Source organism: Solea senegalensis, linkage group LG13, assembly GCF_019176455.1.
Source record: "Solea senegalensis isolate Sse05_10M linkage group LG13, IFAPA_SoseM_1, whole genome shotgun sequence".
Lineage (NCBI taxonomy): Eukaryota > Metazoa > Chordata > Actinopteri > Pleuronectiformes > Soleidae > Solea > Solea senegalensis.
This window is the reverse complement of record NC_058033.1, coordinates 12,713,898-12,729,109: the sequence shown is the minus strand read 5'-3', so window position 1 is coordinate 12,729,109 and position 15,212 is coordinate 12,713,898. Positions and strand designations below refer to the sequence as shown.

General features: G+C 41.1%; 1 protein-coding gene and 1 long non-coding RNA gene across 3 annotated transcripts in view; one reads left to right on the top strand and one right to left on the bottom strand.

Annotated features, from left to right (window-relative positions):
• Positions 1-14,698, bottom strand: part of pcp4a (Purkinje cell protein 4a) — a 34,419-nt gene extending 19,721 nt beyond the window's left edge. Inside the window, exon 1 of one of the 2 annotated variants that reach the window (XM_044043051.1) lies at positions 14,470-14,698. In XM_044043051.1, the coding sequence (XP_043898986.1) occupies positions 14,470-14,670 (201 nt within the window). In that variant the 5' untranslated portion in view covers positions 14,671-14,698. The remainder of the gene's footprint in view (positions 1-14,469) is intronic. The other variant, XM_044043053.1, reaches the window with a different exon arrangement.
• On the top strand, positions 4,776-6,192 carry LOC122780201. Its single transcript, XR_006361666.1, has 2 exons — positions 4,776-5,045; positions 6,100-6,192. It is a non-coding gene; the product is annotated as an uncharacterized LOC122780201 (long non-coding RNA).
• Positions 14,699-15,212: the final 514 nt, after the last annotated feature.

Sequence of the window (15,212 nt, the reverse complement as noted above, 5' to 3'; positions counted from 1 at the left end):
ACTTGTATGCTTCGTCGGCCAATTTTGAAGCCTTTCAATAATAGAACTCATGACTTCATAGATCTCAGCCTTAGGAACTATTTAAAAACATCTGTCGCTCTTCATGGACAGCATGGTTGGTGTAGTGGTTAATGCTCTTGACTTTGGAACAAGAAGACTTTGGTTCGAAACCCATATGGAACGAGCATCTTTCTGCAGTTTTTCATGTTCTCCCCCGGGTTCTCTGGCATCCTCCCACACTCCATCAATCATCTACCACTGTGTCCTCCACTGGAGGGCCATGGGGGCTGCTGTGCCAAGCTCAGCTGTCATAGGGTCATAGGCGGGGTTCACCCTGCACTGTTGGCCAGTCCATTCAAAACATGCAATACAGTAAATTTGCACTTAAACATTCACTTCACGTAAGATTCGAACCCATGACCATAGGAACGACAGTCCTTGCCTGAACCACGTGAGCTAGTTGTCCTTGTATGCTTCGTCGGCCAATTTTGAAGCCTTTCAATAATAGAACTCATGACTTCACAGATCTCAGCCTTATGAACTATTTAAAAACATCTGTCCCTCTTCATGGACAGCATGGTTGGTGTAGTGGTTAATGCTCTTGACTTTGGAACAAGAAGACCTTGGTTCGAGACCCATATGGAACAAGCATCTTTCTGCAGTTTTTCATGTTCTCCCCCGGGTTCTCTGGCCTCCTCCCACACTCCATCAATCATCTACCACTGTGTCCTCCACTGGAGGGCCATGGGGGCTGCTGTGCCAAGCTCAGCTGTCATAGGCGGGGTTCACCCTGGACTGTTGGCCAGTCCATTCAAAACATGCAATACAGTAAATTTGCACTTAAACATTCACTTCACGTAAGATTCGAACCCATGACCATAGGAACGACAGTCCTTGCCTGAACCACGTGAGCTAGTTGTCCTTGTATGCTTCATCGGCCACTTTTGAAGCCTTTCAATAATAGAACTCATGACCTCACAGATCTCAGCCTTATGAACTATTTAAAAACATCTGTCCCTCTCCACGGACAGCATGGTTGGTGTAGTGGTTAATGCTCTTGACTTTGGAACAACAAGACCTTGGTTCGAGACCCATACGGAACAAGCATCTTTCTGGAGTTTTTCATGTTCTCCCTGTGTGTGTGTGCGGCTTTTCTCCGGGTTCTCTGGCCTCCTCCCACAGTCCATCAATCATCGACCACTATGTCCTCCACTGGAGGGTCGTGGGGGCTGCTGTGCCAAGCTCAGCTGTCATAGGGTGATAGCTGGGGTTCACTCTGGACTGTTGGCCAGTCCATTCAAAACATGCAATACAGTGATGAGTTAAATTTCCACTCAAACATTCGTGTCAGGTAAGATTCAAACCCCCAACCATAGGAACGATAGTCCTTGCCTGAACCAGGTGAGCTAGTTGTCCTTCTTTGCTTTTTCATCCAATTTGGAAGTCTTTCAATAATAGAACTCATGACTTCACAGCTCTCAGCCTTATGAAATATTTAACAACATCTGTCCCTCATCATGGACAGCGTGGTTGGCATAGTGGTTAGTGCTCTTGCCTTTCGAACAAGAAGACCTCGGTTCGAGACCCATATGGAACAAGCATCTTTCTGGAGTTTTTCATGTTCTCCCCGTGTGTGTGCGCGGCTTTTCACCAGGTTCTCTGGCCTCCTCCCACAGTTCATCAGTCACCTACCACTTTGTTGTCCACTGGAGGGTCGTGGGTGCTGCTGTGCCAAGCTCAGCTGTCATAGGGTGATAGGCGGGTTTCACCCTGGACTGTTCGGCAGTCCATTCAAAACATGCAATACAGTGATGAGGTAAATTTCCACTTCGGGTAATATTCGAACCCCTGACCACAGAACTGCCAGTGCTCGTCCGAACCATGTGAGCTAGTTGTCCTTGTATGTGTTCTTCGCCAATTTGGAAGTCTTTCAATAATAGAACTCATGACTTAAAAAAAAAGTCTGATGACTGATGAAATATTTAAGAACGTCTGTCCCTCATCATGGACAAGATGGTTGGTGTAGTGGTTAGTGCTCCTGACTATGCAACAAGAGGACTTGGATTCGAGACCCAGTTGGAACGCTGATCTTTCTGGAGTTTTTAATGTTCTCCCCCTGTGTGCGTGGCTTTTCTCTAGGTTCAGGCCAAGAACATGCAATATGGGGATGAGGTTAATTGCTCACTCTAAACTGACCTGGTCAATCAGGGCTGAGGTCTGTGAAGTCATGGGTAATCTACTATTGAAATCATTTCATTGAGTGAATGGTTGTTTGTCTCTAAAACTCCACACACTAACCACTACACCAGATTGGAGCCTGTTACACAGGACGGGCGTTCTTAAATACTTCATCATTCTGACGTCTTCGAAGCCTTGAGTTCTATTATTGAAAAACTTCCAAATTGGACGAAAAAGCATTCAGGACAAATTAGGGATGCACGATATATCGGCATTAATATTGTTATCGGCCGATGTTCGTCATTTTTTAACATATCGGCATCGGTCCAATGAGTAAAACTTTTAACAACCGATGTTTATACCAGTCTAATTGCTGTTTGTGTATGTGTGTCGGGAAGGGGAGGCCATGCGGCATTTGTTTGGGCATATGACAGCGTCAGTGACGCAAGCGCAGCACAAGATGTGTCTGTGTGTGTGTTGAGGAGAGAGAATGTCAGCGGTGTGGGCGATTTTTCAGGGTGTCAATAGAAGATACATGAAAAGCATTATGCAACACTTGCAAAGTCGAGGTAATGTGAGGAGGGTGTCAAGTCATTCAATACCACAAATTTGATTATGTCATTTGAAAAACCGCCACCCTGAAGTACACAAACAACGGCAACGCTAGTAACATTAGGCAGCAGACAAAAACAAAGCAGCTCTGCTGGGACTTGACCAAAGGAAGACATTGGCCAGGGCAATAACGATCAAGGTAATGGAAATGATTGCTCTTGACGACCAGCCGAGGGTTCCGACGGTTGATAGCGCATATTGAACCCCGCAACAACCTGCCAAGTCGGCGCTACTTTTCCGATGTTTTGCAATTGAATAAATATCTGGTTGCCATGAATACTGGCAAGTTTGATAAAGTATTTTAACATGTTTTCTTTATTATGGCAGCTCTTAGTAGAGCTTGTCAGGTATTGTTTCTCATATCTGTTGTGTAGTTTTATTGTTAAGGGAAGTGGCGCGGTTGTTGTTGCCGGGAGGAAGGGTTGTTGACTTTATTTACGTACCCAGTATAGACGCCCTTATCTCGGTTACAGTAACTTTGGCAGGGTATTATTTTTATTAATGTTCATGTTTGTAATTTATGATCCAAACTTTCTCACAGGAGTTTAGTGAGTTGAGGGAGTTAAACTGTACTTTAATTTAGTTACACACTTGCTACAAGTGGTAAAGGTTTCTAAAAACCTTTACTTGTAGTTGGTTACTTGTGTCTTATGTGACCTTGTTATTTGGAGGTAAAACATGTTTTGAAAATAAAGGAAGACATTAAAAAATTCAGCTTGCTTGATTTTCATTCTGTACAAACTTTTATCATCTCAGAAACTTTTTTTAAAAAACATATATCGATAACGGTAGATATCGGTTATCGGCCATAGCAGCAATATTAATAACGGATATCGGTATCGGCGGAAATAGTCATATCGGTGCATCCCTAGGACAAATAGCTCACATGATTCAGAGCACTAACCACTACACTACTGTGTGGCCCATTATGTAGTATGCTGTCCAAAATCGGTCAAAAAAGTCATACTATAGTATGTCGTCCAAAACCTGTCCAAAAAGTCATACTATATAGTATGTCGTCAAAAATCAGTAAAAATAATCATAGTATAGTATGTCGTCCAAAATCAGTCATAAAAAAATCAGTAAAAATAATTATAGTATAGTATGGCGTCCAAAATCAGTCAAAAAAGTCATAGTATAGTATGTCGTCCAAAATCCGTCCAAAAAGTCATACTATAGTATGTCGTCCAAAATCAGTCAAAAAAGTCATATGATAGTATGTCGCCCGAAATCGGTCCAAAAAGTCATACACACCTGATTCCAATGGTCAGCTCGTCAGGAAGCTCTGCTGAAGCCTGATAACGACCCATTTATTTGAATCAGGTGTGTTGGAGCAGGGAAACATCTAAAACATGCAGGACAGTGGCTCCCCAGGACCAGGAGTGAGAAACCCTGTACTATACTATGACTTTTTTGACAGATTTATGGATGACTACTATAGACACCCTGGACAGTTCGCCAGTCCATAGCAGGGCCACACACAGATAGAGACAAACAACCATTCACTCTCACACTATGGTCAATTTAGAGTGTCCAATTTACCTAATTCCCACATTGCATGTTTTTCTGGGACTGTGGGAGGAAGCCGGAGAACCCGGAGAGAACCCACGCACACACGGGGAGAACATGCAAACTCCATGCAGAAAGGCTCTTGTTCCAACCGGGGCTCGAACCCAGTTCTTCTCACTTCAAGGCAAGAGCACTAACCACTATACCACTGTGTGGCCCATTATGTAGTATGCTGTCCAAAATCGGTCAAAAACGTCATACCATAGTATGTTGTCCAAAATCAGTCACCACCACCTTAGTGTCTTAATGCGGTTACCTTTTGCTGCACAGTGTAATATAAGTATATTACATAAGTATTATATATTATATATATATATTAGTATGTAAGTATTTGACCTTTGACCTTTCCTTCCTCACCTCCTACTACCTGACCTGCCCCTCCTCTCCTCTTGCTTCCTCCCCTGCCCCTCCTCTCCTCTCTCTACCTGCCATGCCCCTCCTCTCACTACCTGCCTTGCCCCTGCTCTAACCTCACCTCACCTCTTGCAACCTGCACTGCCCCTCCTCACCTCACCTCCCACTACCTGCCTTATTTTTCATCACCTCACTATTTGTCTCATATCAAAAGTACATGTTCCACAGATTCCTTCTCTTCCGGACACCTCTCACACAGTCCTGTCTGATGTTTCCCTACCAATTTGCCGCCATGAACTGAGGGCCCACAAGCTGCTTATACTGCAGCTGGGGTTAGTTGAAGAGTCTCGATTGTTAGACTTGGTTGAATCACAGCCACACCAATCACAGACGCCAGTGAACAGGAAGCAGGAAGTAGACCGCCTCTGCTTCAGAAGGACCAATCCTCAACAGGGAATCACACAGCTGGATGACTGGTAGAATCACTCATGGAAACAACACAATGAATATACACTGCCAGCCAGCAGCAGCCGTAACAATATTACGACTATTTTGAACGATTTCGGATGACATACTATAAGTTAACTCTTCACTGGACACAGTCAGGCTTACCATCCAATGAAGTCTAAAGAAATGTTTTTTCCGAGTTTCATATAACCTGTGCTGTTGTGATATGAGACTAAGGTCGTTTTCACACCTAGTGTAATGCATCATATCCTCAAACACACACGTATGACCACCAAAATCCAACAAACAGTGAGTCTAATGAACATTTGAACCACATTTGGAAATAAAATGACCTCTGCTGCTTTCAAAACTGCAGTGTACAAATTTAAATATAGAAAATATGTTATATTCAAAACTTTGTTAACCACTGATAAATGGTTTGGTAGGACAGACTGAAGCAACACTGCGCTAGTAAAGCGAAACAGCTGCAAAACGGGTGAAGTATGGCCATTAATGCGAACTTGCAACCATGAAAACCCTCACAAAACCCAGTTACTCAACAGTTTATTCTTGTGTCTACCTGCCCGCCTGCCCTCTCCCTAATAGATCTGATAGTTCTGCTTGACAGAGTCGATAGTGTTTGTGTTCATGAAGACCAAACTGAGGCACAATAATGATGCCAATAAAAATGCAAAAGCCACACACAAGATATTCATTTAACAAAAGTGGGATGAACAGTCAAAGAATTTGGAAACCAGGAACCAGGAATGGAAGCATAAAAAAAAGACTTCAGATGATGTCATGTGGCAGTCTCATCCATATCCATATCCAATTGTTTCTGACCTGTTTATTCCATCGTTGTCTCCTGCCATTATCATACCTTTGATGTGAAATCAGTTAAAAAGACAATGATTCGACTTCTCCTTTCTCTTTCTCCAGCACAGCCGTCAACAACAATGAGCAGACTGCATCACATCCCATCACATCCCTCCATACTGTGTCTGACTAATTAAAGTGAAGACTCTGTGCTTAGCTACTCTTTCTGTCTTTTGTCTCTGTATCCAAGACACAACCTCGAGTTTCCAGCTCATTAGCTGTCCACAGCAAAGAGGACAATAAAAAAGACATTTTTACATGAGCTTGGATCGATGTATATTTCATCATGCAGGGGCATAGAATATTATTCTAGTTTGAAACAGCACAAACGAACGATATGAAAAAAGGCCGATGACGGACGACATGTTCGCGTGGCAGCGGACATTTCTGTTTTCATGCATAGGAAATGCAGAGCTGAATGACTTTCTCACTGTAATGCTAACACACTTACTTATTAAAATGAGTCATTTATATGCTGGACACTAATGTGATACGCAAATATTCATCAGTGACAAGTTTTCTATCGTAGAAATGAAACCACTGCAGGCGACAAATACAGGATAATAAAGCTCAAGTGAGTGATAAAGTAACTACTTATATTAATACAGTATATGGTGGTGATGCTTCTTTATCCATTCATTTATGACAAGTGATATGACTTGGTGATGAGTGGGGTTTTTTGTTCAAAATTAAACAGAAAATGAAAAAACGGATAACAAACTGTTCATTTGATTTTTAAAAATAAAACAGAAAACGGATAATGACTTGATTCCATTGGCTGTTTAACAGCGTCGTTACAGTATGAGGTCGATACACTCTGCCATCCAGCTGGAGTTATTCAAGTAAAACTAATGGCAGAGCTGCACAGTTTTACTAAAGAACATTAACGTCCATTAAGCAGAGTTTGGACCTCCCAGCAAAATACATCAGACTGTACAGAACAGTCGTCTTCTCGCTTTTTCATAGAACTACTGTTCGCACAGTGAGCGGTCATTAAAAGGGGGACTAAGCAACTTTTTACTGCTCTGTTGACCATCTGCAGTCATTTTGATTCACCTTGTGCTCTAATGCAGTGCAATAACTGACACAAATGCATTTCAAGTCAAACAAAGACAACTAAAGCCCCTCCCATTTCCAAATCTACCACATTCTCCAAACCACTTTCGCAAAATGAGCGTTTTCAGGCATGTTTAGGACCTCAAATTGATGATTTATTTCAAAAATAATGCCCACTTTGTGCACTCTGACCCTAATAAATGATCATGAAGGAGGTAGTTTTATTAGAATCATTGCATCCTGTGTCATTTCTATTGCATCTCTGCTGTTTCAGCAGGTGGTGTTTAGCCTGGGACAGTGGAGGAGCCTTTTTTTACTAGTACATGAGTTGATTTGTCACAGTTCAAAAACATGAAATATGGGGATTAGGACACTCTAAATTGACTGTAGGTGTGAGAGGATGGTTGTTTGCCTCTATATGTGGCCCTATCATACAATCTATTCATACAAGTTGGTATACTATAAGTGTAGTTAATTATAATTAATTTAGCTTCAATTTCTGTCAAATGAAAATATTCCACTTAAATTCAACTTTTAATTTTAAGGCGACTGTGTAACCTCGATTTCCTCGCGTCTCGAACCATTCACGTTCATTTTCTCTCCGCGAGGACCCGGCAGGACCCGGGATTACCCCACAGGCTGGGCTATGGTGAGCGAAGGCACCCACCACCAAAGCCTGTTGACTGTTCAGATGGATTACAGATTATTTTCAGTGTAATCTCTGTTCATTGTTTAAAGTAGGATTAGGGTCAGCAACATGCCTCATGACAAATCACAGACAGAGTGTATTTGAGATGAGGTAAGAAAATGATCATATCAACAAATGGTTTTAAATGCTCTTTGGATGTTTTCTGCACTGACTTTCAGTTTCCAATCACCGTTTCAGTTTGGATCCCAATCACTTCATCAGTATGAAGTCAGCAAAAAAAATTGAAAAAGGAGTTTTAAAGAAAATCCTTCTGCAACCACTTTTTCCACGTCAGCTCGCTGTTTCTTTCTACGTTGATCAGCAACTTTTAACACTCTTATCTCATTCATTTAATAAAAAGGGGCTCTGGCCCACTTTGGATGATGAAACAAATGGCTTTGCCAAGTAGCTCCCGCTCTCCCTGTAATTAAAGTATGGGGGAGGCGTGCATGGCGAGAGACCACTTAAATGTTGACGCATTGATTGAAAGGACGGTCATCTGCAAACCATGATGTCCCTTTTAATTCTGCTTATGGAAGTCGTTTAGTAATTACATCCTCGGACTGAGTTTATACTGATGGGAGAGGAATCGCCGTTTAATTATTCATACACTGCCCTCCCACATAAATGCAGACGCCGATGCATATAAGTATAAAAGAGACTTCACAACATGAAGGGCAGTAAAATTCCAGCAAATTCAGATGTCAAGCAGCATTTCAGCGAAGTGTGCAGCATTGAAATCACAACAAATTCAGATTTCACAAGCCGTTCCTACACAAGGTTCATGTTTCTGCACAAAAAGACAGCATTTTAGGGACCTGTAATGGTATCTTTTCAAAACGACGACGTCATTTCACACATGGGGGTGGAAAACAAAGTGTTGAATTGTAAAATAAAGAGAGGAGAAAACAAAACCTATTTTTACTTGAATAAACAAGACAGATCAATGATTGTTCCACACACAGTCTGCTGCACTGTACATCCACAGCTTGTCTGTGTTTATGTGTGTGTGTGTGTGTGTGTGCGTCGGACTCTTGGCCCAGCAGTAAATACAGTTAGATGAATCTCACTCGTGCGGCAGAATTGTGCTTCTCCTCCTCTTATAAGTATTTAGGTTACGACGGCACAAGTATTTAGGTTACATTATTTCCCTTTCTTTCCCCTGGCTCGATTCATTGTCTTCATTTCTGTTATTATACATGTAATGTTTACAATGTCTTCTTCTGTTTTTTTGGTGTAACGTTACAGCACAACTCACAGTCCTGGCAAATGTACTACAGCGTTTTGAGTTGTTTCAGGGTGTTTTCCTGAAGTGATGCAAAGAAAAAGATTGTTTACGTTTCCTGCTGTTTCCGTCTAGACGTGGCCTTATATTTAGTTTACAGACTTTACAGACTGAACATGCTCATGAAGCCGATTCTCTCCTCTGCAGTAGTTAGAAGGTGAATGTGTGTCATTGTTTTTCACAGTTCTCTGTTTCTGGCACATCCAGACAAAAAAGGGTTTTCAAGGTCATGAGGACGGCAGGTATATGTGGAGTAGTGAAAAGCAGGAGAAAGAGAGCGAAAAGGGAAGACACGCAGCAAATGACCAACAGCCAGACTCAAACCCCGGCGGAGAACGCCAGCCCTAATGTGAGCGATCCATCACCCGTGCATATTTAAACAAAAACAGAGTGCTGTAAATGTAGCCTCAGAGAATATACTCTGTGCAGAACATAACATTATGTTTTCTAATGTTTGTGTAAAAGTATAATTGCAACAGTTTTGTCAAAGTAGACATGTTTTTACATTAGCTTTTAGCAGCTGGAGTCGTCCACCATCCGTGTTCCTGTTAGGGATGCACGATATTATCAGTATGATATTCGGTATCAGCAGATTTTGGATTTAAAATGTATCGCATAGATCACCTGATATGACTAATGATGTAAACTTTTGCTTTTATTAATCGATTATGAAAATAATCTAAAATATAGTAATAATAATATTCAGTAATATTTGGATGTGATTCTTGTTGAAACCATGAGCATTAGTGGCTTATTATCACTCCTCCAACTCTAACTTCATCTCTGTCACAGCCACACTGAATAGAACAGCTATTAAAGACCGTTTTGACCTTTTACTAAAATGCAGACAAACAGATGGAGAGTGACTGACAGCAGTGCACATGTGCTCTGTTCTGTAGGTGCTCCTCCTGCTTAGAATCAACTCTTAATAGGGTACAGAATAATTTATCAGCTTCTGCTGAAAACCAGAAAGTTGGAAGTGACATATCTTGGCAACCTCCCACAGCTGGCTACAGCCTCTGCACTAAGTGCCATCTAATTAGTTTTGTTGCATCACCTGAGGCTTAAATGGGCGATGACATGTGTGCGACGTGGGGAGAGGAGGAAAATAATGAGTTACATTTACTCACGTTACTGTAACCGAGTAGGTTTTTTGTGTACTTGTGATTTATAAAGTAATTCTGCTTTTACTTAACTAGGTTTTTTTGTAAGTACTATACAATAAAATAAAAAAATGTTGGCCTGAATTAAAACATTTTTTAAGAACAAACAGGAAACTTTAGCAGGAAATATGAAATATGAAATGAAATGATGATGAAGCAGGTGAACGATGACATGAATGAGGATGAGGACAGGTGAATGATGAGAACATGTGAACGATGAGAACAGGTGAATGATGAGCACATGTGAATGATGAGGACAGGTGAATGATGAGGACAGGTGAACGATGAGCGATGAAGACAGGTGAATGATGAGCACATGTGAATGATGAGGACAGGTGAAGGATGAGGACAGGTAAACGATGAGGACAGGTGAATTTGTGCTAATTAAGGTCCCTGAGTGAGTGACAAACTTAGGACAGGTGAATGATGAGACATGTGACAGAGGACAGGTGAATGATGAGCACATGTGAACGATGAGGACAGATGAAGACAGGTGAACGATGAGCACACGGAACGATGAGGACAGGTGAACGATGAGGACAGGGGAATGATGAGAACATGTGAACGATGAGAACAGGTGAATGATGAGCACATGTGAAGATGAGGACAGGTGAACGATGAGCACACATCAACGATGAGGACAGATGAACGATGAGGACAGGTGAATGATGAGCACATGTGAATGATGAGGACAGATGAAGACAGGTGAACGTGAGCACATGAATGATGAGGACAGGTGAACGATGAGGACAGGTGAATGATGAGAACATGTGAACGATGAGAACAGGTGAATGATGAGCACAGTGAATGATGAGGACAGAATGATGACAGGTGAGCACACGTGAACGATGAAGACAGGTGAAGGATGAGGACAGGTAAACGATGAGGACAGGTGAATTGAATTTGTGGTCCCTGAGTGAGTGACAAACTTAGGACAGGTGAATGATGAGCACATGTGAACGACGGACAGGTGAATGATGAGCACATGTGAACGATGAGGACAGATGAAGACAGGTGAACGATGAGCACACGTGAGGACAGGTGAACGATGAGGACAGGGAATGATGAGAACATGTGAACGATGAGAACAGGTGAATGATGAGCACATGTGAACGATGAGGACAGGTGAACGATGAGCACACATCAACGATGAGGACAGATGACGATGAGGACAGGTGAATGATGAGCACATGTGAATGATGAGGACAGGTGAAGGATGAAGACAGGTGAACGATGAGGACAGGTGAATTTGTGCTAATTAAGGTCCCTGAGTGAGTGACAAACTTAAAGAATTTGTGACCTTTGACCCATGTTGACTGATAAATTGTGTGTTGACATGTTTTATTTTTCCAGCACTTGTAAAGGTTTTGTAAAGGTTTAGCTTTAATTAAAAAACAATTAATGTGAGATTTGTGTCCCCTTGTCCTTTTTGTACGACACAAGAAAGAACCCCAACTAAATAAGTTATCTACTCGGAGTACAAGCTACTTTTTTACTTTAACTTCATTTTAAGAGTCAGTACTTTTACTTGTACAAAATAGTGGTACTTTTACTTGAGTAGATTATTTCCACCTCTGGACGTGGGTTTACTCCAGTTTTCTCCAACAGTCCAAAAACATGCAGAGGTTAATTTGACACTCTGACTACTTGTTCATCTCAGCTGGGATCGGCTCCAGCGACCCCGCGACCCTCATGTGACGGATAAAACTGTAGACAATGAATGAATGAACTCATTACAGTGGGCGATCGTCACACCACTTCACACATGACTTGGTTTGACATGGACAAAACATGAGAGGCAGTCGCCGAGGGTGAGTTTGACAGACGCGGCATCTTAATCCAGAATCAGGATTTAACGGGTAGTTTATTCTATGTAGTGTAACATTAATGCTGAACTGTCGTTATTTGAAAAATATAGAATCCATGTCTGCTGCAGCTTGGAGGAAAAGCTGCACTGTTTATTACTATGGTGACAGGCAAGAGACATTAAAGCTGCTTTCGCCACATGGAGGCTCAAGCTGTTTGACGATTATGGATCCTACAGAACATAAATCAGCTGCTGTCTCACCAGAGGAGACGTGGTTATGGCCTCATTTCTGCACAAGAATCACAGCAAAGTATCATTATGATACTGATATTCTCAAACGGAATGTAGTATATATGCTTATATGTAGAATTAAAAAAGATATATCAATCAACCAGTGCTCTGAGGTTTGGATCTAACGGATATTTGGCTGAATGATTTATTAATTTTGAGTGTAAAACATATCTTTATGTTCTCACCCTTGCATTACATTAAATGCTACTCATGTGATACTACTCTATTGCGCTTACATTTTAAACTACAGCAATATTGAACTAGCAGCATTACCTTAACAATAATATTGCAAATGAAATTGCCTTTGTAATATTTGTCCTTGCAAATAGCACGTGGATGTTTTCCCTATGATCATTCAGCCGTATTTATGACGCATCCTCGGTGAAGGCTATTTATTGTTTGTCAATATTATACTTGCCTGCAATTATATTATCAATATTTAAAAGCCCATTGAGAATGAAGACATGGCATTTCCATATTGACAGCAGGGGGATGAGCGATGATTAAGAACGATTTTTTTCTCTCTCTCTTTCCTTGAAAATGGTCCAAACTTGCCTGGAATGCTTAATTAACCTGCAGAGCAGCAGGCCACTAAAACTACAGTATGTGTGGGTCTGAGCAGAATCGTTCCTATTAAAGTATTTATTCAGAAAAACAGTAATGTCGTGTCTGACATTAGATGATAGTGAATTTCCCGGCTTTTCGACGGTGTAACGCCTCATTTATTTAGCTCCACTGTCAACACAAAGGAGTCTGCAATAAAAGATTCATAATGACCGACGAGGCACCCGGGGGGTCGCGGTTTAGATGATAAGGAAACATCTCGTCCTCAAATCCTTATCACAGCAATTTTGGTTCATGTTTTTTATCTCATATTATTGATTGCAGCAGCGTGCGTGTGCGTGTGTGTGAGAGAGTGCAGGAGTGGACGAGTTTGACACGACACAATTAATACATTACATGCTTTTAGTCAGTGCAGTTGGACAAAGTCATGATGAGGTCCTGCCGGAGTCTGTAGCTCTCCCGCTCTTATCACTGTGCTTTATTTCTCCGGCTGAGCACAAGCTTTGAATAATTCAGTGACGAAAGGATGTGCTCTTTGCTACTGAATTGTTTTTCAGTGAAGACTCTCACTCAGGTCTCGACATGAGCTCCCCCCTCTCTCTTCAAGTCCACATATGCATACATAAGTTGTTTTATATAAACACAGCTGCTACATATATAGTGTCTCTGCAGGCTCAAAAATATTGCAATTGTGACATTATTCATTAGCGATTTAACTCAATTTTACTGTCATTCAGTCTGTAAATTAATAAAAATATATTTTCTCATCTGAAGAGAAAGAGTTTTGGGCCATTTAATTCCTGCATTTGAATCCTGAATGTCATCATAATTCTGTTTGGACACGCTCTGTCTCATCAGATAAATAATTGCATTGTATTTCGATCCCGATATTGCACTTGGCTGGTTGTCTTGTGATATTTTTTTATTATTTTTTTAAGTTTTGCAGCCCTAATAGACAGACTCTGACACCTTCTGTCATTTTACATTTGGTTGATTTGACAACAGGGCTGCAACTAACTATTATTTTCATCATCGATTAATCTGTCTGTTATTTTCTCGATTAATCAAGTACTCGTTTGGTCGGTAAAAGGATGTTCTCAAATGTCTTATTTTGTCCACAAACCAAAAATGATTCAGTTTTAATGGTTTCTTTGTTACATGGAGAAACCAGACCATATTCACATTTAAGAAGAAGAAATATCTGAAAACTCTGATATGATTGTGTTGTTCAGTGGCTCTAAGCAAGTACAACACTATACACTGTTGTGTCTTTAACAGCAGATGAACGGTGGTTATGTGCAGAACTGTGGGTCTCTCACTGAAAAACCCACTCACTTCAAAACAAAACCACAATCCATCAAACAACATTTATAAATAACAACATTTCACAACATGAAAAATGAAGCTAATATGACTCTTTTTGCGTGTATTTGGACAATAATTCAACTGATATTTATGCGTCTCAGCATGTCTCCACACTCCCTGCAGCACATCGCGCTCTGAGAACTTTTTATTTTTTGAGACTGAAGAATAACTGAACGCTTAAATGTCATCTTACATGACTAAAAGAAGCTCCTACCTCACTCATGGCTGTGTCGCGCTGCGTCTGCGTGTGGATCCAGGAGTGTGTGGTGCGCACCGGGCAGTGAGTGAAGCTCAGTCCTCTTTCTTTCTTTCTTAATCTCGATTTCTCCAAAACGCTGCGCTTGGCTGCTTTTATAGCTCCACTCTCTCTCTGCCTCTCTCTCTCTCTCTCTCTCTCCTCACATATCATCTCCATCAAAACCAGTAGATACGGGGTTTCCTTGTCTCCAGCGCTGCACTCAACACCAACCTCCTGACTTTCCCTCACTTTGTTGTATGGAAGCCTGTTTCTGCCATATGGGGAAAAAGAACAATACCCGAGTCATAATGATGCCATACTAAGTCATAATATATGCTTGATATTTATTATGAGATGCTATGTCATAATAATGAGACACTATTTCGAAATTATGACTTAGTATCTCATAATTATGAGATATGTAGTACAGCAGTCATAATAATGATATACTGAGTCACAATAATGAGATATTAAGTCATAATTATGAGACACTAAGTCATATTTATGAGATACTAAGTCATAATAATGAGATACTAAGTTATGATAATGAGACACTAAGTCATATGTATGAGATACGAAGTCATAATAATGGGATAGTGTTAGGAACGGTGCATACACTGCTTGGACTCAAATGCATGAGACAGGACGAATGGTTCAAGAGTCTTGAGAAGGCAGGCAACAAGCAAAATCTCTTCTTAACAGAAGGAGAAAACTAAACT